This window comes from Dipodomys merriami, unplaced genomic scaffold (genome assembly GCF_024711535.1).
Source record: "Dipodomys merriami isolate MVZ:Mamm:240054 unplaced genomic scaffold, mDipMer1.0.p SCAF_401, whole genome shotgun sequence".
Taxonomy (NCBI): Eukaryota; Metazoa; Chordata; class Mammalia; order Rodentia; family Heteromyidae; genus Dipodomys; species Dipodomys merriami.
The window spans coordinates 711,349-739,213 of record NW_027205616.1 but is presented as its reverse complement, the minus strand read 5'-3'; the positions used below and the strand labels follow the sequence as shown (position 1 = coordinate 739,213).

The 27,865-nt window shown below is 49.9% G+C and overlaps 2 protein-coding genes across 3 annotated transcripts in view; both read left to right on the top strand.

Moving 5' to 3' along the window:
- The window catches only part of LOC138806617 (coatomer subunit gamma-1), a 30,913-nt gene extending 24,404 nt beyond the window's left edge, over window positions 1-6,509 (top strand). Inside the window, exons 20-24 of the mRNA XM_069992050.1 lie at window positions 84-255; window positions 809-906; window positions 2,648-2,786; window positions 3,046-3,144; window positions 6,243-6,509. Of these exons, the coding sequence (XP_069848151.1) occupies window positions 84-255; window positions 809-906; window positions 2,648-2,786; window positions 3,046-3,144; window positions 6,243-6,373 (639 nt within the window). The 3' untranslated portion in view covers window positions 6,374-6,509. The remainder of the gene's footprint in view (window positions 1-83; window positions 256-808; window positions 907-2,647; window positions 2,787-3,045; window positions 3,145-6,242) is intronic.
- Window positions 6,510-7,025: 516 nt separating this feature from the next.
- LOC138806615 (abasic site processing protein HMCES-like) lies at window positions 7,026-27,220 on the top strand. 2 transcript variants are annotated; one of them, XM_069992048.1, is made up of 7 exons: window positions 7,026-7,105; window positions 8,216-8,411; window positions 14,500-14,643; window positions 18,233-18,358; window positions 20,385-20,566; window positions 22,839-23,031; window positions 26,772-27,220. In XM_069992048.1, the coding sequence occupies exons 2-7, from the start codon at window positions 8,229-8,231 to the stop codon at window positions 27,012-27,014; spliced, it is 1,071 nt and encodes a 356-aa protein (XP_069848149.1). In that variant the 5' UTR covers window positions 7,026-7,105; window positions 8,216-8,228; the 3' UTR covers window positions 27,015-27,220. The 2 variants fall into 2 exon arrangements, with proteins under 2 accessions (XP_069848149.1, XP_069848150.1); XM_069992049.1 differs by lacking the exon at window positions 7,026-7,105 and adding an exon at window positions 7,474-7,494.
- The last annotated feature ends 645 nt before the right edge of the window (window positions 27,221-27,865 follow it).

Here is a 27,865-nt window from a genome sequence, read left to right as displayed (position 1 = left end):
ATGGGGTCAGCTTGGGTTGTAGGGGTGGGGACCTCCTGGCTCTTCCTGTGCAGCAAACTTGGTCCTTGATCCTCCTGGTCCAGTTTGACTGCACAAACACGCTCAACGACCAGACCTTGGAGAATGTCACAGTGCAGTTGGAGCCCACGGAGGCCTACGAGGTGCTCTGTTACGTGCCTGCCCGGAGCCTACCCTACAACCAGCCTGGGACTTGCTACACGCTGGTGGCTGTGCCCAGGGAAGACCCCACAGCTGGTGAGCCCTCTCTAAAAACCACCTACTGGGATTGGTATGGAGTGCACAGCGCTCATTTCAGATCTGAGAACACTGGTAATGGCTTAGGCACAAGTATCTTTAGTATATTCTCTATTTCATCCTCATAGCAAACCTTTGGGAATGAGTACTACTATTCTAGTTGCTGGATAAGGAAACTGAGGTTCAGGTTAAAATTAATTGTACAAGTTCAGAACCAAATGATCATTTGGTCTTCAAATAAGTCCTCTTTCATTATACCACATTGTCTTTCAAAAACAGACACTAACCTCTAACATCCCAAATCCACTTCTCCCAAGAAAACCAGAAGCTTCTTTTTTCACACCTTGTACAGTGGCCTGTGATAGGCATGGACAGAGCTCTTGCTCATTGTCTGCTCTCTTTTCTTCTCTGAGCCCTTGACATGCCTCTCCTGTCCTGCAAGCTTGCGGGGCTCAGTGACATGCTGCTGCTCCTGATAACACAGCAGAATCCTGGAGGACTCACCCCTCTGCAGGCTGGGAACAGCCTGACCACTCAGCCATTCCTTCCACAGTGGCCTGCACCTTCAGCTGTGTCATGAAGTTCACTGTCAAGGACTGTGACCCAACCACGGGAGAGACAGATGATGAGGGCTATGAGGATGAGTACGTGGTAAGAAGCTGTACTGGAGGTCAGCCCAAGGCTATACTTTTATGCCGTCTGAGTGATAACCAGACGAAATCCTTGTTTTTCTTTTTTTTTGGTCGGTTGTGGGGCTTGAACTCTGGGCCTGGGCCCTGTCCCTCAGCTCTCCAGCTCAAGGCTAGTGCTCTACTACTTCAGCCACAGCACCACTTCTAGTTTTCTGGTGGTTTATTGGAGATAAGAGTCTCGTGGACTTTCCTGCCTGGGCTGGCTTTGAGCCGTGATCCTCAGATCTCAGCCTCCTGGGTAGCTGGGATGACAGGCCTGAGCCACTGGCTCCTGGCTAAATCCTATTCTTGATGCTTTCACTTATAGCTCTCTTTCAAGTAATTTCTTTTCGCTCCTAAAAATGCATGTTCATATGTAGAAAGAAAACCGAGTGGGCGGGGACAAGACATAAACAAATGAGAAAAACCTATATTGGGCAAAATGTACATTGTAGATCTTGCTTATTTCACTTAAAACCAGCCTATTTTCCTTTATCATTACAGGTTACTTTGTAAACTTTTTAAAAAATTTTAAATAGTTGTACAAAGGAGTTTCAGTTCAACACTTCAGTTTATAGTTTATGAGTACAATGAATCTTTTTTCCTTTGCAAGTTTTTACCAAAATAACTAGGGTGGCCCCGGTGCCTAGCCCTGATTTTTTGATGACTCTGCTCTACCAGGTACATGTATCATAACCTGGTTGTCATTTCACTCCTTTAATCTTGGGCATTTGGTTTTTAATGTTGCATTAAATATCCCTTTGGAGGGCTAGGAATGTGGCTTAGTGTTAACTCTAACACTTGCCTCACATGCATGAAGCCCTGGGTTCGATTCCTCAGTACCACATAAAACAGAAAAAGCCGGAAGTGGGGCTGTGGCTCAAGTGGTAGAGCGCTCACCTTGAGCTGAAGAGATGAGGGACAGCACCCAGGCCCAGAGTTCAGGCCCCACGACCGGACCCAAAAAACTGTGTGTGTGTACACACACACACACACACACACACACCACACACACACACACACCACACACACACACACACACACACACACACACACACACACACACACACACACACACGTAAATATCCCTTTGGAGCTGGGTACTGGTGGCTCATCCTATAATCCTAGATACTTAGGGGGCTGAGATCTAAGGTTCAAAGCCATCCCGGGCAGGAAACTCCATGAGACTCATCTCCAATTAACCACCAGAAAACCAGAAGTGGAGCTGTGGTCCAAAGTGGTAAGAGTGCTAGCCTTGAGCAAAAGGAACTCAGCACCCAGGCCTGGAGTTCAAGTCCCAAGACTGACCCTCCTCCCGTCCTCCCCCCCCAAAAAATAATAAAATCTCTTTGGGTATAAATTTAATCTACATGCAGGCAATTTTCTTAGAATGCACTCCAGTGGGAGTCATTGGCCACCGAACAATTGTTATATATATATATATATATATATATCACAATTTTTTTTTTTGTCGGTCCTGGGGCCTGAACTCGGCTTGGGCGCTGTCCCTGCGCTCTTCAGCTCAAGGCGAGTGCTCTACCGCTTGAGCTACAGTGCCACTTCCGGTTTTATAGTGGTTTATTAGAAATGAGAGTCTCATGGACTTTCCTGGGCTGGCTTTGAATCTTGATCCTCAGATCTCGGCCTCCTGAATAGCTGGGATTGCAGGCGTGAGCCACGGTACCTGACTCTGTGCCTAACTTGTACCCCCCTCTCTCCAGCTGGAGGATCTAGAAGTCACTGTAGCTGACCACATCCAAAAGGTCATGAAACCAAGCTTTGAAGCAGCCTGGGAAGAGGTTGGGGATGAGTTTGAGAAGGAGGAGACGTTCACTCTGTCTACCATCAAGACACTCGAAGGTAAAATCCAGCGGGGTGCCATCTCTGACCCCCTGCCTTACCGAACCTGGGCTACTGCTGATACTGCTGATAGGTGCTTCTCCCTCAAGCCACATTGAGAGCACATGTCTGTGAAATGCTGCTTGACCTAGAAGCCCCCACACTGTGTGGAGGTGTTGCTGGCACCAAGGGATGTGTGGCTTGGGCCTGGGAATACATACATCTCAGTGCAAAATGTGTGTGTGCATCAGTTTTAACATTCTTGGGCTTTTTCCCATAGAGGCTGTGGGCAATATTGTGAAGTTTTTGGGAATGCATCCTTGTGAGAGGTCAGACAAGGTGCCAGACACCAAGAACACCCACACGCTGCTCCTGGCCGGTGAGTAGCACTCCAGTCATCTGTGTAGGTGTTGATGGACATGCCGTTGGGTCGGGCTTCTGACTGCACTGGAAACACAGGGAAGCCAGATGCCACTGCATTTAAATTCACTAAGAATGCAAAATCTAGCTGGGCGCCGGTGGCTCACACCCGTAATCCTAGCTACTCAGGAGGCTGAGATCTGAGGATCATGGTTCAAAGCCAGCCCAGGCAGGAAAGTTCATGAGACTCATTTTTTTTGTTTGTTTGTTTTTTCTTTTGGGTCCGGTTGTGGGCCTGAACTCTGGGCCTGGGTGCTGTCCCTCAGTTCTTCAGCTCAAGGCTAGCGCTCTACCACTTGAGCCACAGCGCCACTCTCGGCTTTTTTCTTTTTGCTTATATGGTGCTGAGGAATTGAACCCAGGGCCTCAGGCATGCAAGGCAAGCACTCTACTACTGAGCCACCTTCCCAGCCCAGTTTTAACAATTTTTAAGTGTATAGATGAGTGGATTGGGTTATACTTAATGTTATACAAATATTACCTCTGTCCAGTCTTAGAAATTTATTTTGTTGGTTATGGGGCTTAAACTGTCCCTCAGCTCTTCAGCTCAAGGCTAGTGCTCTACCACTTTGAGCTATAGCACCACTTTCAGTTTTCTGGTGGTTAATTGGAGATAAAAGTTTCACGGACTTTCTTCCTCAGGCCTGCTTTGAACTGCGATTCTCAGATCTCAGCCTCCTGAGTAGGTAGGATTACAACGAGCCGCCGCCGGCGGCTTCAGAACTAAATCCACATTCCTTTTTATGGCTTCCTTGTATCCCATTGGGTAGCTACACAGTATTTTATGAAACTAGCCCCTACTGGTTTCCCATCTTTTACAAACAATGCTATAACAAATAATACTCATACTTTGTTTTGCATAAAATATCTATAGTAAGTTTCTTGAGGCTCAATCAAGTCAGATCTGCATTTGTCATTTTGATAACCCGTGGCTCTTTTCCACAATAACTGTACATACACCTTATACACCCTAGGTAGCATCATATGTCACCATACTGTAGAACCTTTGCCAGTCTGGGTGGATTATGTTATCTTTGTGTTAATTGTAATGTAAGTATTTTTAATATTTTGAATGAAATTAAGCATCTGCTGTATTTTTTTTCCCCAGTACTTTGTATTTTCTCTTGTGTCTTGGCTTGTCCTCTGTGTTTATATTGGTCTTTTCTAACAAGAGTGGGTGCTAGGCACATGCTCATGCATGTAATTCTAGCTACTCAGGAAGCTGAGATCTGAGGATTGCAGGTTAAAGCCAGCCCAGGCAGAAAAGTCCATGAGACTTTTTTGCTTGTCCTGAGGCTTAAACTTTGGGCTTGGGTGCTGCCCCAAGTCTCCTTTTGCTCAAGACTAGCACGCTACCTTTTGAGCCACAGTGCTACTTTAGGTTTTTTCTGTGATTATTTGGAGTTAAAGTGTTTCATGGACTTTCTGCCCAGATCCTTAGATCGAGGCTTACAGGTGTGAGCCACTGGCTCCAAGCTCTTATATCCAATACACTACTCAAAAAAGTCAGAAGTGGAAGGGTGGGAAGGTGGCTTAGTGGTAGAGCGCTTGCCTTGCATGCATGAGGCCCTGGGTTCGATTCCTCAGCACCATGTAAGCAGAAAAATCCAGAAGTGGTGCTGTGGCTCAAGTGGTAGAGCACTAGCCTTGAGCACAAAGAAGCTCAGGGAAGTGCCCAGGTCCTGATAGGCAAAAAAAAAAAAAAAAAAAAATCCAAGACCTAGCTGGGCCTCGGTTGCTCACGCCTATAATATTAGCTACTTAGGAGGCTGAGATCTGAGGATCATAGTTTGAAGCCAGCCTGGGCAGGAAAGTCTGTGAAATTCTTATTTCCAATTAACTACAAAGGCAGAAAGTGGAGCTCTGGTGCAAAGTAGTAGAGCACTATCCTTGAGCAAAAAGCTCAGGGACAGCACCAAGGCCCTGAGTTCAAGCCCCAGGACCAACAAAAAAAAAGGGAGGGGGGATGGATATGTAAGCATTTCCTCTTGGAGATTTTTAGACATTCCCCGAAACTAAATGGTATGATCAACCCAACTACCCCCTTTTCAGAGTCCCTGTTAGTAGCAGCTGTGCCTATTTCCCCAGATTGTTTTTCAAGCATATATATGTAATTCATATTATGTGTTTTTCTTCAGGGATAATGACCTAGGTCTAACACAAAAAGGGCAATACTTGTAGCCCAAACAATTAACAAAAAAATGGATACCGCCTATAGCCTTGCAGTGCTGAAGATCTAACCCAGGACTTGTGGGTGCTAGGCAAGTGCTATACCACTGAGTTACACCTAGTCTGGGATGCTCTTTTTTACCCCGCCTCCACTGAATGTTTATAAACAGGGCCAGGAGGGTGTTGTGTTTCGGTTGTGCTCATAGCTTCAGCCCGCAGGCCCACCCTTCCTGACCATAATGAAACAACTTGGTCCCCTGGGTCTTGTTGGGGCTGTCCCTTCATCTTGTTCTCATTCAGTTCGTTTGTGTGAGTGCTTCTAACATCAAGTGCCATGGATTAGCTTGGCAGAAGCTGAAATAGCACTTTTTTTTTTGTCAGTCGTGGGGTTTGAACTGGACCTGGACGCTGTCCCTCAGCTCTTCAGCTCAAGGCTAGCGCTCTACCACTTGAGCCACAGCACCACTTCCGGCTTTTTTTTTTCTGCTTATGTGGTGCTGAGGAATCGAACCCAGAGCCTCAAGCACGCAAGGCAAGCGCTCTACCTTCCCAGCCCCCCCTGGGCTTCTTTTGCTCAAGGCTTGAGCCACAGCGCCAGCTTTGGCTTTTTCTGTATATGTGGTACTGAAGAATCAAACCCAGGGCTTCATGTATGCGAGGCAAGCACTTTACCACTAAGCCACATTCCCAGCCCTCCTGGTATTTCTTTGGAAACAGTTTTGGGTCTTTTGCTGTGTGCTTTCAGCTCCTCAGGTGGAGATACTACCCAGTGTTGGGCTACCAAGTTAACTTCACCAGCACTGCCTTCGTGGTTTGCTATGGATGCTATCTGTAGCCTAGCCCTCATCCCTTTCTGCCTCATCCCACTGCGCTTCTGTGTCCTTCCAGGTGTGTTCCGGGGTGGCCATGACATCCTTGTGCGAGCCCGGCTACTGCTTCTGGACACAGTGACGATGCAGGTGACAGCCAGAAGTTCACAGGAACTGCCAGTAGATGTTCTCTTGGCATCTGTGGGCTAGGGGTCCAGCCTACACAGGCACTACTCTTATTTTCCCCAACCGTCACAGAAGTTGTGCCTTCTCCCAAAGCCGTTAACCCTTTCCCAAGTCTCTGCCAACAGATAAATAAAATAAAATTAGCAATTATTGTGAATTACTCTGAGTTGTAAAAACTGTCCGTCCCTCATCAGGACAGAGGGGGAATGTCGGTTTAGTTTGAGCAGTGTCGGGTGGTGATAAAGTCCTCACCTGTGGGATGGGCCCAGCGTTGCTTCTGCAGACGAGGCTGGCGCTCCCCCACCCCGCCCGCACCCCGTGCCATCCGCCGCCTCCTCCCCGGACCTGGCGGCCCTTCCCGGCTCAGGCTGCGGCTGGGCCGCCCGGGGAGAAGGGTGGCCACGCGCCTAGGCCCCAGGGGGCGCCGCCGGGGGCGTCGGGGTCCTGGGAACTGCCCGGGACAGCCGCGGGGAGGCGGCGGGGGCCGGGCGGTCGGCGCGGTGGATGCGCCCTGGGCACCGAAGTTGGACCCGGGCTGCGAAGCTCGGGGAAATCCGCCCTGAGCTGAAGAGATGGCCTGTGGCCGGGGCCCGGAAGTGGCACGGCCCGGGGCCGTTATGGGGCGGGGCCGTTATGGGGCGGGGCCGGAAGCGGCGGGGGCGGGGCCGGTGCCAGAGCCCCGTCTGCGGGCGGAGCGCGAGGAGCCGCGGGCGCCCCGACGCGCAGAGCGAGGACGCACACGGGGGCGAGGCGGCGGTGAGAGCCGGCCGGGGCGGGCGCGGGCGCGGGGCCTGAGGCGCCGGTGAGAGCCGGCCGGGGCGGGCGCGGGGCCTGAGGCGCCGGTGAGAGCCGGCCGGGGCGGGCGCGGGGCCTGAGGCGGCGGGGGCCGGGGCGGGGCGGGCGCGGGGCCTGAGGCGCCGGTGAGAGCCGGCCGGGGCGGGCGCGGGGCCTGAGGCGGCGGGGGCCGGGGCGGGGCGGGCGCGGGGCCTGAGGCGGCGGGGGCCGGGGCGGGGCGGGCGCGGGGCCTGAGGCGGCGGGGGCCGGGGCGGGCGCGGGGCCTGAGGCGGCGGGGGCCGGGGCGGGGCGGGCGCGGGGCGGGGCCTGAGGCGGCGGGGGCCGGGGCGGGCGCGGGGCCTGAGGCGGCGGTGAGAGCCGGCCGGGGCGGGCGCGGGGCCTGAGGCGGCGGGGCGCGGGCCGGGGCGGGCGCGGGGCCTGAGGCGGCGGGGCGCGGGCCGGGGCGGGGCGCGGGGCGGGCGCGGGGCCTGAGGCGGCGGGGGCCGGGGCGGGGCGGGCGCGGGGCCTGAGGCGGCGGGGGCCGGGGCGGGCGCGGGGCCTGAGGCGCCGGTGAGAGCCGGCCGGGGCGGGCGCGGGGCCTGAGGCGGCGGGGCGCGGGCCGGGGCGGGCGCGGGGCCTGAGGCGGCGGGGCGCGGGCCGGGGCGGGGCGCGGGGCGGGCGCGGGGCCTGAGGCGGCGGGGCGCGGGCCGGGGCGGGCGCGGGGCCTGAGGCGGCGGGGCGCGGGCCGGGGCGGGGCGCGGGGCGGGCGCGGGGCCTGAGGCGGCGGGGCGCGGGGCGGGGCGGGCCGGGGCGGGGCGCGGGCGCGGGGCGGGCCGGGGCGGGGCGCGGGGCGGGCGCGGGGCCTGAGGCGGCGGGGGCCGGGGCGGGCGCGGGGCCTGAGGCGGCGGGGCGCGGGCCGGGGCGGGCCGGGGCGGGGCGCGGGGCGGGCGCGGGGCCTGAGGCGGCGGGGCGCGGGGCGGGGCGGGCGCGGGCCTCAGGCTCCGCCGCACGCCCAGCCGCCGGCTTCCCGGGACCCCCGAGCCCCGTGAGGCGCCGCCGGGGCCGCACGCCTGACCCGCTGCGGGCCCGCAGGCCTCGCCGCACCATGTGTGGGCGCACGTCCTGCCACCTGCCCGGGGAGGCCCTGGCCAGAGCCTGCGCCTACCGGGACCGGCAGGGCCGGCGGCGCCTCCCGCAGTGGAGGGATCCGGAGAAGTACCGCCCGACCTACAACCTGAGCCCTGGGTCCCGCGGGCCCGTGCTGCTCTCGCGACTGCACCTGGAGAAGGTAAGCGCGGGCCGGCCCGGCCTCCGCCCGGAGCCTCCGCGGGGCTGGGGAGGCCGCCGCAGCCCGCCGCAGCCCGGCCCCGTGGCGCCCGCGGAGCTGTCCGCACGCCCTCCGACCGGAGATGCGCACGCTGCTTCAGACAGGCCCAGTCCGCGTCAGCCTTACAGTGAGCGTGAGCAGCCGTGTCGCTGCTTCAGACAGGCCCAGTCCGCGTCAGCCTTACAGTGAGCGTGAGCAGCCGTGTCGCTGCTTCAGACAGGCCCAGTCCGCGTCAGCCTTACAGTGAGCGTGAGCACGCCGTTTAAAGACGGCGGCTGTCGAGCCTCGGCAGTCAGGGTCCCTTCAGTGTCCCGCGCCAGTGGAGTTAGGGTCCCAGGCCTAGAGTTCCGGGTATGTGCCCACTTCCCATACTCAAAACTGGGTCAATGGGCTGGGAAGGTGGCTCAGTGGTAGAGCGCCTGCCTTGCATGCATGAGGCAGAAAAAGCCAGAAGTGGCGCTGCTCTGTCTCAAGTGGTAGAGCGCTCGCCTTGAGCTGAAGAGCTGAGGGACAGCACCCAGGCCCAGAGTTCAGGCCCCATGACCGGACCCAAAACAAACAAACAAAAAAAAAACTGGGTCAATCCACAGCAACGCAGAAAAATGTAGTAAATAAAATAAAACTACTTTGTTTAGGCTTTTTTAGGTCCTTTGTGTGTGTTTGTTTTTCTCCCAGTCCTGGGGGCTTGAACTCGCTCTGAGCTTCATTTGCTCAAGGCTAGTGCTCTACCACTTGAGCCACAGCACCACTTCTGGCTTTTTTCTTTTTGCTTATGTGGTGCTGAGGAATTGAACCCAGGGCCTCACGCATGCAAGGCAAGCACTCTACCACTGAGCCACTTTCCAAGCCCTTTTAAATTTTTTACTTATTTTTTGCCGGTCTTGAGGCTTGAATTTAGGACCTGGGCAGTGTTGCTGAGCTTCTTTTGCTCAAGGCTATTGCTCTACCACTTGTGCCACATTGCCACTTCTGGCTTTTTCTGTGTATGTGGTACTGAGGAATCAAACCCAGAGCTTCATGCATGCTAGGTGAGCACTCTTACACTGAGCCACCTTCCCAGCCCAATAATCTTTTTTTTTTTTTTTTTTTTTTTTGCCTGTCATGGCACCTGAACTCTGGGCCTGGGCGCTGTCCCTCAGCTCTGGCTTTTTCTGTGTATGTGGTGCTGAGGAATTGAACTCAGGGCCTCATGCATGCAAGGCAAGCACTCTACCACTGAACCACCTTCCTAGCCCAGGAATCACATTTTCATAATCCTAAAATAAACAGTTTAAATAACTTTTTTTTCTGGTGATGGAACTCATGGCTCCACAAATGGTAAGCACACGTTCTGTTGCTGAGCTACACTCCTAACCCCAACATTAATCTTCTTGGTTGACTGAAGCCATTTACATGAAATGGTTTTTTTGAGTCATTTTTACCAGATACACACCTTACTTCCCTATTGAAACTAGTTTTGTGTGCTGGTCCTGGATATTGAACTTTGGGCCCATAGCACCACTTCTGGTTTTCTGGTGCTTAATTGGAGGTGAGTCTCATGGAATTTCCTGCCCAGGTTGCCTTTGAACTACAACCCTCAGATCTCACTCTCCTGAGTAGCTAGGATTACAGGCATGAGCCACCAGCACATGGCTATTTAAACATTTTTATTTTTATTTATTTATTTATTTTTTTGGGTCCAGTCGTGGGGCCTGAACTCTGGGCCTGGGCACTGTCCCTCAGCTCTTCAGCTCAAGGCTAGCGCTCTACCACTTGAGCTACAGCGCCACTTCCAGCTTTTTGCTTATGTGGTGCTGAGGAATCAAACTCAGGGCCTCATGCAAGGCAAGAACTCTACCACTGAGCCACCTTCCCAGCCCCTAAACATTTTTAATGAGAAGAAAATCAAAGAAAGGAAAAGAGAAATCAAGGGAAAGGAAAAAAAGAACATAATTGAAAGAAAGATATAAAGTAAAAAGGAAGAAAATGATTAAGCATATTAGTTTTATTATTTATTTTGTTGGTCATGGGGCTTGAACTCAGCCTGGGTGCAGTCCCTCAGCTCTTCAGCTCAAGGCTCTACCACTTGAGCCACTTCCGGTTTTCTTTTTTTTTTTTTTTTTTTTTTTTTTTTTTTTTTTGTCGGTCGTGGGGCTTGAACTCTGGGCCTGGGCACTGTCCCTCAGCTCTTCAGCTCAAGGCGAGCGCTCTACCACTTGAGCTACAGCGCCACTTCCGGTTTTCTGGTGGTTTATTGGAGATAGGAGTCTCACGGTCTCTCCTGCCCGGGCTGGCTTTGAACCGCGATCCTCAGATCTCAGCCTCCTGAGTAGCTAGGATTACAGGCGTGAGCCACCAGCGCCCGGCTCACTTCCGGTTTTCTGAGTGGTTCATTGGAGGTAAGAGTCTCATGGACTTTCCTGCCTGGGCTGGCTTTGAACCTCGATCCTTAGATCTCAGCCTCCTGAGTAGCTATGATTACAGGCGTGAGCCACCTGTGCCCAGCTTTAGTTTTATTCTTTTTTAGCCCTTGTTCTTTCTTCAATACCTCTGGAGAATTAGTGACTGTTTACTGGAAAAAGACAACACGGGGGCTGGGAAGGTGGCTCAGTGGTAGAGCGCTTGCTTTGCGTGCCTGAGGCCCTGGATTCAATTCCTCAGCACCACATAAGCAAAAAGAAAAAAGCCAGAAGTGGCGCTGTGGCTCAAGTGGTAGAGTGCTAGCCTTGAGCTGAAGAGCTGAGGGACAGTGCCCAGGCCCAGAGTTCAGGCCCCACGATTGGACCCCCCCCCCCAAAAAAAAAAAAAAGACAACATGGGCTAGGAATGTGGCTCAGTGATAGAGGGCTTGCCTTAGCACTCATGAGGCCCTGGGTTCAATTCCTCAGTTCCACATAAACAGAAAAGTCTGGAAGCGGCACTGTTCTCAAGTGGTAAGAGCGCCAGCCTTGAGCAAAAGAAACTCAGGGACAGCGCCCAGGCCCTGAGTCCAAGCCCCCGATAAGAAATACAGGAAGATTGTGACTTGCCAAATAAGAGATTGACAATTGAGAGAGGTCCAGCAGTCTCCTCACTCCATAAAAAGATATTGGAACCTTGAGGAGAGAAAGTTGGTCTCCCAAACAGCCCAAGACTGTGTCAGTGGTATGGATTTGCTGAAGTTGTGTTTGACTGTAGGTCTGTAATAAGTTTTGTTACAATGGCTAGGGTTTATTCAGGTAGCTAATGGCTCAAGCATTAATCCTAATTATGCAGTAAGCTGAGAGCACAAGGATCCCAGTTCAGAGCTAGCCTAGGCTGAAAAGTCTGAGAGACTTCATTTCCCAATTAACCAGCAAAAAGCCAAACTAGAGATGCGACTTAAGTGGTAGAATACCATCTGTGAGCAAGGAAACTGGGAATCCAAGATTCTGAGTTCAAGCTCCAATAGTGACAAAAAAGAAAAAAGAATTGCTTGGTTTCCTTTTTTTTTTTTTTGGGTCTGGTCGTGGGGCCTGAACTCTGGGCCTGGGCACTGTCCCTCAGCTCTTCAGCTCAAGGCTAGCGCTCTACCACTTGAGCCACAGCACCACTTCCGGCTTTTTTCTTTTTGCTTATGTGGTACTGAGGAATTGAACCCAAGGCCTCAGGCATGTAAGGCAAGCGTTCTACCACTGAGCCACCTTCCCAGCCCCGCTTGGTTTCTTAATTTGATACTTTTTCTCAAACCTGTAAATTATAAAAATTAGAAGCATTTCAGCAGTTCATTCATCCAAATCCCAACGGCCATCTCCAGTATAGATTGCAAATTTGCATTGAAAACCACTGATTTGCAAATTACTTCCTCTTTCATTTTCTATCTGAAGGACAGTGGCAAAGATGACTTATGCTAAGCAATTTTTTCAGTATTTTGACCTCTCAGCTATATTGTGTCCCTGGCTCTCACCTTTGGATTTGGTTTACAATTGTCCAGTGAACACACTTGAATTAAAAGAGACCAATAGGCCGGCAGCCAGTGGTTCATGGCTATAATCCTTACTACACAGGAGGCTGAGATTTGAGGATCTTGCTTTGAAGCCAGCCCAGGCAGGAAAGTCCCTAAGTCTGATCTCCAATTAACCATCAAAAGGCCAGAAGTAGAGCTGTGGCTCAAGTGGTGATTACCTTGAGCAAATGAAGCGCAGGGACAGCGCCCAGGCTTGAATTCAAGCCCGAGGAGGGCCACCAAAAAAAAAGGAGGGAATTTATAGGAACCTCTGCAAATAAGGATGTTTGTGTGAGTGTGAGTGAAGGGAATTGGGAATTAGTGGATACTGAAGGAAATAGGGTGACGTTTTATAAGGAGCACAATGGAGGGGTTGTGTTTAAACAAAAGGAAATCTTTCTGAGATATTGCCATTGTTGATTCCTTTCTTTTTTGTTGTTGTTGTTGGGCAGGGCTTGAACTCTGTGCCTGAGCACTGTCCCTCAGCTCTTCAGCTGAAGGCTAGCACTCTACTACTTGAGCATCAGCCCTATTTCCAGCTTTTTCTGCGTATGTCGTGCTGTGGAATCAAACCCAGGGCCTCATGCATGCAAGGCAAGCACTCTACCATTGAGCCACCTTCCCAGCCCTATTTATTTATTTATTGTTGGTCTTAGGGCTTGAACTCTGGGGCCCAGGCTCTGTCCCTCAGCTCTTCAGCTCAAGGCAGTTGCTCTACCACTTGAGCCACAGCGCCACTTCCAGTTTTGTTTTGTTTTCTGGTGGTTAATCAGAGATAAGAGTCTTTCGGACTTTCCGGCCCAACCTGGCTTTGAATGGTGATCCTCAGATCTCAGCCTCCTGAGTAGCTAGGATTATAGGTGTAAGCTACCAGTGCTGGGCTTAAAGTTGTTTTTTAACTAGGCTTCCCTTCTTTTTTTTTTTTTTTTTTCCCTGTTTCTTTACTTTGTTTGTTAGTCCTGGGACTTGAACTCAGGGCCTGGATACTGTCCCTGAGATTCTTTGTGCTCAAAGCTAACACTTTACCACTTGAGTACCACATTTTCTGAGTAGTTTATTTGAGTTTAAGAGTCTCACGGACTTTTCTGTCCAGGATGGCTTCCGAGATCCTCAGATCTCAGCCTCCTGAGTAGCTAGGATGACAGCAGTGAGCCAATAGTACCCAGCTTACTTGTTTGTTTGTTGTTTTTCTTGCTAATGTACTTTGGGGCCTTGAGCCCTCATTTTTTCACTCACAGCTAGCCTTTTACCACTTGAGCCACGTCTCCATTTCCAGCTTCAGCTCTTTAATTAGAGATAACAGTCTCTTTGAAGCCAGGTGCTGGTAACTCTTGCCTGTAATCCTAGTTGTTGAGAAGGCTGAGATCTGAGGATCGTGATTTGAAACCAGCCCAGGCAGGAAAGTCTGTGAGACTCTTATCTACAATAAACTAATCAGAAAAAGCCAGAAGTGACAATTGGGCTCAAATAATAGAGTGCTATCCTTCAGCACAAAGAGGCTCAGGGACAGCACCCAGGCCCTGAGTTCAAGCCCTAGGACCAGCAAAAAAAAAAAAAAAGTCTCTTGGATTTGTCCATTTGGACTATCTTTGTGCCAGAATTCTCAGATCTCAGCCTTCTAAGTAGCTAGGATTATAGGCGAGAGCCACTGGTACTAGGCTGTGGTTTTTTGTTCTTTGTTTTTGTCAGTCCTGGGCTTGAACTCAAGACTTGGGCACTGTCCTTGAGCTGCTTTTGCTCAAGGCCAGCACTCTACCACTTAAGCCACAGCACCACTTCTGGCTTTTTCTGTTTATGTGGTTTTGAGGTATTGAACCAAGGTCTCACACATGGTAAGCAAGCATTCCACCTCTAAGCCACATTCCCAGCCCTATGGTTTGGTTTTTAACATAGGGTCCTGGCTGTCTTTGAATCTGCACTACTTCTGCCTCTACCTTTCTAGTGCTGGGATTATAGGCCTGAGCCCCATGCCTCGATGACCCTTTCCCATTGAATCATCTTGTAGTCCTTGCATTTCAACAGTAGTGACAGTGTAGTACATGTGCTAAGTTTGCTTTTTTTTAATTTCAAATGGTCTTCTTGATATTAACGTCTTTTCTGTGGCAGGACTCAGACTCGTCAGAGCGGGTCATTGCTCTCATGCGATGGGGCTTGGTCCCTTCATGGTTCAGAGAAGGTGACCCTTCTAAGCTGCAGTTCAACACCACCAACTGTCGTAGTGACACTATGATGGAGAAACGATCGTTCAAGGTAGGTGGAAGGCACATTCTCTCTCTCTCTACACACATGCACATGTGCACACACATGTTTGTAATGAGTACTTTGCATGCCTGAGAAATAAAGAAAGATCCCAAGGAATATTCCCAGTTGATAATATTGAATACTGTTCTGTTTAGTAACAGACAAATAGGCCAGTAACAGACAAATAGGCCAAAACTGATTTCAACAGTTGTCTTCTATGGCTTGGCTTGTGCTCAACTGCCAACTTCTTTGGAAGTTCTGATGTGCTTGTAATCAGATGACAGGTGGAAGTGGATGTCAGGACGGCTTTTTTTTTTTTTTTCTTTTGGGTCCGGTCGTGGGGCCTGAACGCTGGGCCTGGGCGCTGTCCCTCAGCTCTTCAGCTCAAGGCTAGTGCTCTACCAGTTGAGCCACAGCGCCACTTCCGGCTTTTTTTTTCTGCTTATGTGGTGCTGAGGAATCGAACCCAGGGCCTCATGCATGCAAGGCAAGCACTCTACCACTGAGCCACCTTCCCAGCCCAACGGCTTCTTTTTTGTTTTGTTTTGTTTTTTGGGTTTTTTTGGTCCAGTTGTGGGGCCTGAACTCTAGGCCTGGACGCTATCCCTCAGCTCTTCAGCTCAAGGCTAGCACTCTACCACTTGAGCCACAGCGCCACTTCTGGCTTTTTTTTTTCTGTTTATGTGGTGCTGAAGAATCGAACCCAGGACCTCATGCATGCAAGGCAAGTGCTCTACCACTGAGCCACCTTCCCAGCCCCGGACAGCTTCTTTACCCATGCCTCATAATTGGCTAGAAATCTGGAAGCCTTTTCATGTACTCAAGCCTGAAGCATCTGGGTAGATATGCTTCAGTATGCCTCAGTCACACAGAGAAGGTAAGACAGGGTTATACAGCTGTGACCTGGCCTCGGTCTCCACACAGCATCCCTCCTCCTACCGCTGTCTGTCCGTTAGGCAGAGCCTGCTGGTTCAGGACAGGAGGCTGCAGGGCCCAGGGTGTGTGTGCTAGGAGCCATCTTCAGAGATGGCTACCGTGTGTACCACTGGTTACAGAAGAACTGGTCATTTGCATACACGTTATTTCAGCCTTTCAACATGTGTGTGACTGAGTGGGGAGACATTAACTTCTCTCAGGATGAAGTTTGGTAGTCTAGGTCCTTGCCTAGTGTTCCAAGGTCTTAGATTCCATCCCAGCACTAGTGAAGAAAAGGAAGAAAGGTAATTCCTTTAAGATCATCTTAGACCTGAAGTTTGGGGTATTTTCTTGTTTTGTTGCTGCTGCTGCTGGTGGTGGTAGTGGTCCTGGTGCCTCAGACTCTTGCTCAGCTTTCTTGCTCACAGCTGGCACTCCACGAGTCATTTGAGTCACACCTCCAATCTGGCATTTTGCTGGTTAGATGGAGAAAAGAGTCTCATAGAGCCAGGCTAATGTAGCTCATACCTGTAAACCTAACTACTCAGGAGGATGAGCTCTAGGGATCAAGGGTCGAAGCCAGCCCAAGCAGATAAATCAGGGAGACTTCTATTTTCAGATAACTAGCAGAAAGCCAGAAGTGGAGGTTTAGCTCAAGTGATAGAGTGCCAACCTTGAGTGAGAAATCTGTGAGGCAGAGTTCAAGTCCCAATACTTGGCAGGAGAGGGCTCTCGGATTTCACAGCCTCGGCTAGCTTCAAACTGAGAGCTCAGCCTCCTGATAGCTAGGATTATAAGCCTGAGCCGCTAGCACTTGCTCATTTTATTTTTGTTGTTGCCGGTCTTGGGGCTTGAACTCAGGGCTTGGGAGCTGTTCCTGAGCTTCTTTGTGCTCAAGGCTAGTACTCTACCACTTGAGCCTGCTCCACTTCTGGCTTTTCTGAGTAGTTTATTACAGATAAGAGTCTTATGGACTTTTTCTCCCTGGGCTGATTTTGAACTGTGATCCTCAGCTCTTAGCCTGCCAAGTAGCTAGGATGACAGGTGTGAAGCCACTAGTACCCAGCTTACCATCCTACTTTCTGTCTCCATGTACTTAACTGCTCTAGATAGCTCATCAAAATAGAATTGTAAAATGTTTTCCCTCTTGTGGCTTTTGCTACACTAAAAAAAAATGTCTTCAGGTTTTAACTACATTATGTAGCATGTATCAGACTTTTCTTCTCGTGTCTGAATTTTTTTTTTTTGTCGGTCATGAGGCTTGAACTCTATTTGGGCACTGTCCCTGTGCTCTTCAGCTCAAGGCGAGCACTCTACCACTTGAGCCACAGCGCCACTTCAGGTTTTCTAGTGGTTAATTGGAGATAAGAGTCTCATGGACTTTCCTGCCCAGGCTGGCTTTGAACCGTGATCCTCAGTTCTCAGCCTCCTCTGTAGCTAGGATTGCAGGCTTGAGCCACTGGCGCCCAGCTCTGAATAATATTTTGTTTGAATAATGTTTCATTCACCTTTTGTTATCCATTTATCAATGGGGAGGGGAGGATGCATTTTGAGCTCACCTGTTGACAATTGTGAATAATGCTGCTATAAATATGGGTGTACAAATATCTGTCCAAGTTATGCCTCTAAAGTTTATTTACTTGCTGTCTTTATTATTTTGTCTTGTCAGTTGTGGGGCTTGAACTCTGGCCTGGGCTCTGTCCCTGAGCTTTTTCCCTCAAGACTAGCACTTTGGGTCATAGCACCATTTCTGGTTTTCTGCTGGTTAATTGAAGATAAAAGTTTCACAGGACTGCCTGGGATAGTTTTATCCAGCTATCCCCAGATCTCAGTCTCCTGGAGCTAGGATTATAGGTATGAACCACCAGTGCCCGGCTTTTATTATTGTTAAAGTAATTTATATTTGAGGTCCTGGGTACTGAATTTAGTGTGTTGTATATATTAGGCAAGTGCTGTATACTTGCTACACTCCAACTCCAGTAAATATTTCTGTTTACATGTTTACTTACTTTGGTAGTACTAGGGTTTGAACTTGGGGCCTTATGCTTACTAGGCATGCATTCTTCCCACTGAGCCACACCTACAGTGGTTATTTTGGGGAGAGAGTCTCACTGCCTGTCCAAGCACATGCTGGGGACAATCTGCCTATTTTGAGGCTCCCCGTCATAACTAGGGTCATAGATGTGTGCCACCACACCTCTCGAAGCCTGGGCTGGCTTCGAACTGAGATCTTCCTGATCTCAGCTTCTCAAGTAGCTAGGATTACAGGCCTGACTCACCAGAAGACTGAGATCTGAGCATCATAATTTGAAGCCAGCCTGGGCAGAAAAGTCCATGAGATTCTTATCTCCAGTGAACCACTCAGAAAAAGCCAGAAGGGGTACTGTGGCTCAAGTGGTAGAGCACTAGCCTTGAGCACAAAAGCAGCTCAGGCCTCAAACCTCAGGACCAGGAAAAACAAAAACAGAATGACATCCCCAGCCTTGAACCTGAGATTTTTAAAAAAAATTTTATAGGTATTATAAAGGTGATATACAGAAGGATTACTGTTTTGAACCTGATATATATATATATATATATATATATATATATATATATTTTTTTTTTTTTTTTTTTTTTTTTTTTAAACTCAGGTCCATACAACGGAACCCTATGAAACATAATGATTGCTTTTCTTTCTCAGGTACCTCTGGGAAAGGGACGACGCTGTGTTGTCTTGGCAGATGGATTCTACGAGTGGCAGCGCTGTCAGGGAACAAGCCAGAGGCAGCCATACTTCATCTACTTTCCCCAAGTCAAGACAGAAAAGGTATTAGCAGCTGCACTAACAATACATTTTTGGAAAGGACAGGGAAACATGTCACAGTCATGTGCTATATGAATTGTTTCAGTCAGTGATACAGTGCATGTGTATAGTGGCTGTGCCTCAGCCTGGCGGTGTAGGTAGGCTGTACTGTGTGCATTTGTGTGAGTACACCCTATGGTGTTATGCAACAATGAAATTTTCCAGTGCTGAATTTCTCAGAACTACCTCATCATAAGGGATATGTGACTATGAAGAAGAATATTTTTGCCGGGTACCTGGTGGCTCACACCTGTCATCCTAGCTACTCAAGAAGCTGAGATCTGAGGATTGCAGTTCAAAGCCATCCCAGGCAGGAAAGTCCTAAAACTCTTATCTCCAGTAAACCACCAGAAATAGCACTGTAGCTCAAGTGGTAGAGCACTAGCCTTGGGCTGAAGAGCTCAAGGATAGCACCAGGTCCAGAGTTCAAGCCCCAAGACCAAAGAAATTCTCATAAACATTTCTTCAATAATAAAGACACATATGCTGGGCGCTGGTGGCTCACGCCTGTAATCCTAGCTACTCAGGAGGCTGAGATCTGAGGATCCAGGTTCAAAGCCAGCCCAGGCAGGAGAGACTGTGAGACTCCTATCTCCAATAAACCACCAGAAAACCGGAAGTGGCGCTGTAGCTCAAGTGGTAGAGCACTCGCCTTGAGCTGAAGAGCTGAGGGACAGCGCCCAGGCCCAGAGTTCAAGCCCCACGACTGACAAAAATAAAAAAAATAAAGACACATATGGTGAACACAAATTTATAATCTGATAATCTGAGAAATCAGAAGGCTGAGGCAGGAGAATCTTGACTTAGAGGCTGGCCTGAGCTATGTAGTAAGACCTGTTTCAAAAAAAAAAAAGTGGGGTGCCAGTGGCTCACACCTATAATCCTAGCTTCCTTAGAGGCTAAGTAAGATCTGAGGATCGTGGTTTAAATTCCACTGTTTCCCTGGCAACTAGAGACAAGTCCTTAGGAGAGAAATCATGAGGGAAGGCCTCCTTCTGTACGCAGCAACAGCCTGGAAGCCCAGTCTGCTCCTGTTTTCTCTAAGCATTAATGAGGTCTGCAGAGACCCTGTGAGTCAACACAAACCCCTTGATTTCTGCAGTGCCTGGGGGTTATAGAGTTCTTTACTGTTTGTATGAAGCCGTGTTTTCCTTCTGTTGCCATCAATAAACTAGTATTTGTGTTGTCTCAGAGAGGTTATCCCTGCTCTTTTTCAGGCTCCAGTCTTGTTGATTGAACAGGATCTCAAATCACTGATATAACCTTAAAAAAAATGTATGATTTTGTAAATTGCCTACCTTTTTTCTTACTGTTGGAATATAAGTAATGCATTTCTCAGCCTTCAATATTACAGGTTTTAAATGGACGCTTCAACAGTGTATAGGAGTTGGCCTGGTGAGAAAGGGGGTGGGAAGAGTTTTGTGAAGAAGACTGCTTCAGCAACCTACACAGAGGTGTAGGTTGCATGAGACCTTCATTTTACAAACAGGGGTTTGAGTTCAAGTTACCTGTGTAGGCCCGAAAATGCCAAATGAGAAAGGTGTTTAGGAACTGTAAGCCTCAACTTCAGAACTATTTGCCACCAAGCCCCTTTTTATTAATGACAGTGGATCAGTGATAAAGAATGGGCTGAAGCTGGGTACTAGTTACTCACACTTCTAATCCCAGCTACTCAGGAGGCTGACATCTGAGGATCACAGTCCAAAGCCAGCCCGGGCAGGAAGTCCCTGAGACTTACCTCCAATTAACCACCAGAAAAGGAAGTGGAGCTGAGGCTCCAGTGATAGAGCACTAGCCTTGAGCATAAAATCTTAGGGACAACATCCAGGCCCTGAGTTTAAGCCCCACAACCAACAGAGAGAGAGAGAGAGAGAGGGGGAATGAGAATGGGCTGAATTATTTCTAAAATGACTGCTTTGTGGTCTGAAGAAGCTCCTGCTGTGCTTATGGGAGGGCTGTTGAGTGTGTCTAATCTTCCCATGTGTTCCAGTCAGGTAGCAGTGGTGTGATAGGCAGCCCAGAGAACTGGGAGAAGGTCTGGGACAATTGGAGGCTGCTGACAATGGCAGGGATCTTTGATTGCTGGGAGCCCCCGGAGGGGGGAGACCTCCTCTACTCCTACACCATCATCACAGTGGACTCCTGCAGAGGCTTGAGCGACATCCACCACAGGCAAGACACTTCCTCAGCTTTTATTTTTGTTGTTTTGGGGCTTGAACTCGGCCTGGGTGCTAGCCTTGAGCCTCTTCCTGCTCAAGGCTAGTGCTCTACCACGAGCCACAATGCCACTTCTGGTTTTTGAGTAGTTAATTGGAGATTAGAGTCTCCAGGAGTGTGAGCCACTGGCACCTCTGACTTGCTGTAATCTGAGGATTGCAGTTTGAAGCCAGCCCGAGCAGGAGATTTTTTTTTTTTTTTTTTTTTTTTTTTTTTTGTACTGGGGTTTGAACTTGGGGGCCTTGAGCTTGTTAGGCAGCTTCTTACCACTAAGCCACATCCCTAGACCTATGAGACTCTTACCTCCATTTAGCCACCAAAAGGTTGTTTTTTTTTTTTTTTGCCGGTCATGGGGCCTGAACTCTGGGTCTGGGCGCTGTCCCTCAGCTCTTCAGCGCTCTACCAATGGAGCCACAGCGCCACTTCTGGCTTTTTCCGTTTTTTTTTTTTTTTTTTTTTTTTTTTTTTTTTTTTTTTTTTTTTTTGTCGGTCGTGGGTCTTGAACTCTGGGCCTGGGCGCTGTCCCTCAGCTCTTCAGCTCAAGGCGAGGGCTCTACCACTTGAGCTACAGCGCCACTTCCGGTTTTCTGGTGGTTTATTGGAGATAGGAGTCTCATGGTCTTTCTTGCCCGGGCTGGCTTTGAACCGCGATCCTCAGATCTCAGCCTCCTGAGTAGCTAGGATTACAGGCGTGAGCCACCAGCGCCCGGCTCCGGCTTTTTCTGTTTATGTGGTGCTGAGGAATGGAACTCAGGGCCTCATGCTTGCAAGGCATGCACTCTACCGCTGAGCTACCTTCCCAGCCCCCCCAAAAGTTTTTTGTAAGTGGAGCTGTGGCTCCAGTGGTAAAATGCTAGTCTTGAGGAAAAAAAAAACAGCTCAGTGACAGTGCCCCGTACCACCACAAAACAAACAGAAAACAAGTACCTTTAAAGAATAGTACCAGCCCACAAAAGAAAAATACATTAACATAGTCCTAGCTACTCCAGTCATAGCTACTTGAGTTTGAGCTAGAGTTCTGGCTCAATAGTAGCATTCCAGCTTGAGCAGAGGGCTAAGGGATAGTTTTTAGGCCCTGAGTTCAGTTGAGCCCTACGTCTGGTACGTGTGTACTGTTAATGTGGATGTTTGTGTGTGTCTCCTAAAATCAATTGTACCGTTGGCCAGGAAGTATAAGCTATTTGTTTTTGTTTTTGTTTTTGTTTTTGTCGGTCGTGGGGCTTGAACTCTGGGCCTGGGCGCTGTCCCTCAGCTCTTCAGCTCAAGGCGAGCGCTCTACCACTTGAGCTACAGCGCCACTTCCGGTTTTCTGGTGGTTTATTGGAGATAGGAGTCTCACGGTCTCTCCTGCCTGGGCTGGCTTTGAACCGCGATCCTCAGATCTCAGCCTCCTGAGTAGCTAGGATTACAGGCGTGAGCCACCAGCGCCCGGCTAGTATAAGCTATTTGTATTAGTATTAGTTATATTAGTATTAGCTATTTGCATTGTATTAGTCTAGAACATAAACTTGTTTTTTTGCCAGTCCTGGGGCTTGAACTCAGGGTCTGGATGCTATCCCCGATCCTCTTTATGTTCAAGGCTAGCGCTTTAGCACTTCAGCCACAGCAACACTTCCAGCTTTTCCTGAATGATTTATTGGAGATAAGAGTCTCATGGACTTTTCTGCCCGGGCTGGCTTTGAATCTTGATCCTCACATCTCACCCTCCTAGGTAGATGGGATTATAGGTATGAGCTACCAGTATGTAGCTTAGAGCATAGCAACTTGTTTTAAACATTTGATCTACTGCGTAACCTCCTTCATCCTTTCATACCATTTTCATATATACTTGTGGCCTTTCTTCACTGAAGATAGCTTTGGAAAAATGTTTGAAACCACCATGATTATCATTAAGTTAATTCTGTGGTATCTAATGTCATGAAAGGTCCAACTTTTTTTTGAGATAGGTTTTGTCATGTATAGTGGTCCTTCTCTACATAGTCTCAGAACTTGGGAGGCTGAGGCTGAGCATTTCAAGTTTGAGGACAGCCTAGGCTACATAGCCAGACCCTGTCTCAAAAAGACCAGACAGCTACATGCCTGTCTCTCCCAGGGTTGACTCTTGTGCCCTTGGGAGGCATGTGACAGACAGTGTGCGGCTTCCCCTCAGATGACCAAGGGAGGCATCAGTGAAATCTGTCCTTTGTCTTCCTATCCTCACTAATGGCACTTTTGACCTCTTGGCTAGGATGCCTGCCATATTAGATGGAGAGGAAGCAGTCTCCAAATGGCTCGACTTTGGTGAGGTCTCATCTCAGGAAGCTCTGAAGTTAATTCATCCCACAGAGAACATCACTTTCCACCCGGTCTCTCCAGTGGTGAACAACTCTCGAAACGATACTCCTGAATGTCTGGCTCCTGTCAACTTGATGGTTAAAAAGGTAGGGGGCGCTATTAGTCCCCTTGTAAGACTTTGGTGACAAGCCTTTCACAGTCAGCACTTTGAACTACCCAAAATGCTCACACTCCTTAGGCAGACAGTACGGAGCAGCTGTGCCTCTGGAAAACTCTCCCAAAATGTTAACAGTAAGGTTCCATTGCTCCACTGCAATGGCTGAACGCTTATCTAGTATGTTCAGGGTCCTGGGTCCCATCAAAAAAAGAAAATGTAGTTGGGCGTGGGTGGCTCATTCCTGTAACTCCAGCTACTTAGAAGGCTGAGATCTTAGGATCACCATTGTTTTTTTGTTTTTTTTGGTGCTGGCCCTGGGACTTGAACTCAGGGCCTGCCTGGGCACTGACTCTGAGCTTCTTTTGCTAAAGGTTAGTACTCTACTGCTTGAGCCACAGCTCCACTTTCAGCTTTTTTGGTAGTTTATTGGACTTGAGAGTCTCATGAAGTGGAGTGCTGGTGGCTCATTCCTGTAATCCTAGCTACTTAGGAGGTTGAGATCTGAGGAGAGCGGTTCAAAGCCAGCCTGGGCAGAAAAGTCTGTGAGACTCATCTCCATGAAGCCACTAGAAAACCAGAAGTAGAGCTGTGGCTCAAAGTGATAGAGCTCAAGCCTGGAGCACAAAGAGGCCCTGTCCACGCCCTGACTTCAAGCCCCGTGACCAAAAAAAAAAAAAAAAAAAAAAGTCTCACGGGCTTTCCTGGGCAAGCTGGCTTCGAACCACAATCTTCAGATCTCATCTTCCTCAATAGCTAGGATTACAGGTGTGAACCATCAGTGCCCAGCAGGATTGCTATTTGAAGCCAGCTCTAGCCAAAAAAAAAAAGTCCATGAGACTCCAGTTAACAACCTAAAAGCTGGAAGTGGAGCTGTGGCTGAAGTGGTAGAGCTCTGGTCTTGAGCAGAGAGAGCAAGTGCCAGGACCGACACCCAAAAAAAAAAAGTAAATACATATATTCACTTTGCATTAGTGGTTGCACTGTCATATTTTGGAGAGGCAGCCTGATGTTAATCCAGAACCTCTGCTTGGAATAGGCGTTTCTGAATGGGGCACCGGGTGTAACAACAGCCCAGAAATGCCTGTGACCCTGATTGTGGTGGCTGTGGAGCACACATTTCCCTGGCTTTCTTTTTTGCTTGTATTCTTTCTGCTGTGCCATTTCTGGGCTTGAACTAAGGGCCTTGAGCCTTTTTTTTTTTTTAAGAAATTATTGTTAAGCTGAGCGACAGTGGCTTAGGCCTGTCATCCTAGCTAATCAGGAAGCTGAGATTGAGGATCATGGTTCAAAGCCAGCCGGGATAGGAAAGTCTGTAAGACTCTTATCTCCAATAAACCACCAGAAAACCGGAAGTGGATGGGAAGGCAGCTCAGTGGTAGAGTGCTTGCCTTGCATGCATGAGGCCCTGGGTTTGATTCCTCAGTACCACATAAGCAGAAAAAGCCAGAAGTGGCACTGTGGCTCAAGTGGTAGAGCACTAGCCTTGAGCTGAACTGCTGAGGGACAGCGCCCAGGCCCAGAGTTCAGGCCCCACTACTGAGAAAAACAAAAAACCCCAGAAAACCGGAAGTGGCGCTGTAGCTCAAGTGGTAGAGCACTAGCCTTGAGCTGAAGAGCTGAGGGACAGCGCCCAGTCAGGCCCAGAGTTCAGGCCCCACAACTGACAAAAAAAAAAAAAAAGGTTATTATAGAGGTGATAGTACAGAGGGATTACATTTACATGTGTCAGGTAAGAGTACCCTCATTCTCTCCCATTCCCTCCTCCCATCTCCCCCACTAGTTATGTATGTAGTTCACTTTCATCAATGTCAGTGTGCCCCACTGCCATACTTTTTCACCCTTTTTTCTCAGAAGGGCATTTCACGCTTGCCTAGTTTTTTTTATTTTTTAAATTTTTTTTGGGGTCCAGTTGGGCCTGAACTCTGGGCCTGGGCGCTGTCCCTCAGCTCTTCAGCTCAAGGCTAGCGCTCTACCACTTGAGCCACAGCACCACTTCCGGCTTTTGTCTTTTTGCTTATGTGGTGCTGAGGAATTGAACCCAGGGCCTCAGACATGCAAGGCAAGCGCTCTACCACTGAGCCACCTTCCCAGCCCTTTATTTATTTATTTTTATTTTTTATCGTGAAAATACCATACAGAGAGGTTACAATTACATGAGCAAGGTAATGAGTACATTTCTTAGCAAGCATTGTTGCTTCCTCCTTTGTTTCCCCTTACCATCCCTGCCCTCCCATCTCCGCGCCCCTGCTGACACCCCCTACCCCCCCCACCCCTCCCCCACCCCCGCCTAGTTTCTTGTGGCATTCTGGTTGTTCCTTGGAGGTAAGATTCTCATGAACTTTTCTGCCCAACCTGGGGGGGGTGGGGTGTGTGTGTGTGTGTGTGTGTGTGTGTGTGTGTGTGTGTGTGTGTGTGTGTGTGTGTGTGTGTGTGGTGTGTGTGGTGTGTGTGGTGTGTGTGTGTGTGGTGTGTGTGGGGGGGGGTGGGTGTGTGGTGTGTGTGGGTGTGTGGTGTGTGTGTGTGTGTCTGGTTGTTCCTTGGAGATAAGATTCTCATGAATTTTCCTGCCCAACCTCTGTAGATTCTCATGAACTTTTCTGCCCAACCTCTGTGTGTCTGTGTCTGTGTGTCTGGTTGTTCCTTGAAGATAAGATTCTCATGAATTTTCCTGCCCAACCTCTGTGTGTGTCTGTGTGTTTCTTTCTTGGTACTGGGGCTTGAACTCTGGGCCTGGGCACTGTCCTGAGCTTCTTTTTCTTTTGCTCAAGGATAGCGCTCTACCAGTTGAGCCACAGCGCCACCTCCGGCTTTTTCTGTGTATGTGGTACTGAGGAATTGAACCCAGGATTTCATGCATGCTAGGCAAGCACTCTACCACTAAGCCACATTCCTAGCCCCCTCAGCTGGTTTTATTTTTCGTTTTTTTTTTTTTTGGTCAGTCATGGGGCTTGAACTCTGGGCCTGGGCGCTGTCCCTCAGCTCTTCAGCTCAAGATGAGCGCTCTACCACTTGAGCTACAGCACCACTTCCGGTTTTCTGGTGGTTTAATGGAGATAGGAGTCTCACAGTCTCTCCTGCTCGGGCTGGCTTTGAACCGAGATCCTCAGATCTCAGCCTCCTGAGTAGCTAGGATGACAGGCGTGAGCCACCAGCGCTCGGCTCCTCAGCTGGTTTTAAACCATGATCCTCAGATCTCAACCTCCTGAGTAGTTGGGATTACAGTCCTGAGCCTGCTGGTTTTCTTCTTTCCTTCCTTCCTTCCTTCCTTCCTTCCTTCCATCCTTCCTTTCTCTTTCTTTCGTTCTTTCTTTCTGTCATGGGGCCTGAACTCTGGGCCTGGGTGCTGTCCCTCAGCTCTTCAGCTCAACACAAACACTCTTACCACTTGAGCCACAGTGCCATTTCTGGTTTTCTGGTGGTTTATTGGAGCTAAGAGTTTCAGTCTTTCCTGACCAGGCTTTGAACTGCGATCCTCAGGTCTTAACCTCCTGAGTAATTAGGATTACAGGTGTGAGCCACTAGTGCCTTCTGGTTTTCTTACATGCTCTTACTTGGTTCCAGTAAATTACTTCATTTCTCTAAGGCTGTTTTCATTGTCTGCAGCCTTCTCTGCTGGCTGCTCTTGTTCTTAGAGCACGCTGAATGCTGGTTCCTAAGGCCTCTTTGTGCTCTTTGGATGGTCTTCCTGAAAAGGTCAAGGTGGGTGGTAAAAACTTCTCTCTTTCCTAGGAGTCCAAAGCAAGTGGTAGTAGCCAGAAATTGATGCAGTGGCTGGTCACAAAGTCGCCCATAAAGGAAACCCCCAAAGCCCTCCTGAAGAAAGAGTTGGATGTGCCTCAGTGGTCCAGTCAGTTCCTGCAGAAGAGCCCACAGCCAGCCAAGAGAGGCAGTGGGGCAGGCCTCCTGGATCGATGGCTGAAGCAGGAGCAGAAGGAGGAGGAACCCAAGGCCAAGCGACCTCACAGGCAGTGACAGACTCTCACAGACCCAGGCCCGGCTGCTCCATTCCCAAAGGGGACTGCTGAGAACAGCCTGTGGTCCTGCAGCTGAGGCTCCTGAGGAGAGTGGCTAACAGCAGGGCAGCCTGGGAGGAGAGGTGGGCTCTCCATCCAAGCCCTCCCTGCTGAGAGCCCAATCCCGTGCTGCTAGCTCATTATGAATAAAGTACATTGGATAAACCTTGGTCTGCACTTTAGGTGATGCTGGCGGGGGAATTCTGGGTCACACTGCTTTTCCTGGCATCCTGTGGATGGTCTGGGGGGGCAGGCCAGGTGGAGGCTCCTTATTTCATCTCTTCAGTAAGGACTTGGGGGTGTCTTGAATGGTTTCATGTAGAACCAGGCTGACCCAGTGACTCCTGTCTGGAATCCAAGCTACTCAGGGAGCTTAGACAGAAGGGTTGTGATTCAAAGCCAGCACAGGTAGAGAAACCGAGACTTCCCACCAAGTGGCCAGAAGTGGGAGTGCTCCATGCACTGGGAGCCTGAGGCCACCAGTGGGTGGGTGGTGCGCCACCACACTCCCCTCTACCTGGGGTGGACGGCCCTCCCCAACTAGTGTGCAACCTGCTGCTATATGAAGGACATCTTTCCCAGTGGCCTCTACCAAATCCCACTGTCAAGGGAACAATGATCATTTTTGTGACATCTGCAATGACACCCGAGGAAACGCATCCCAGCACCGACAGCTGGGGAGGCCAGTGTCGGCCCCCTCACTGGCCGCGCAGGCCTGGGTCAGGCTGGCCCTGGAGTGGATGGCCCTGCAGGGCCCTGGCTGCTTTGGGCGCCGGGGTCCCCAGGCCGCCCTTGGCTGGGGTTGAGGAC

Coding starts and splice junctions, on each gene's coding strand:
- LOC138806615 (XM_069992048.1), top strand. CDS start 8,229: ATGTGTGGGCGCACGTCCTGCCACCTGCCCGGGGAGGCCCTGGCCAGA. Junction 14,644..18,232: donor TGGAGAAACGATCGTTCAAG/GTAGGTGGAAGG, acceptor TTTCTTTCTCAG/GTACCTCTGGGAAAGGGACG. Junction 18,359..20,384: donor CCCAAGTCAAGACAGAAAAG/GTATTAGCAGCT, acceptor CATGTGTTCCAG/TCAGGTAGCAGTGGTGTGAT.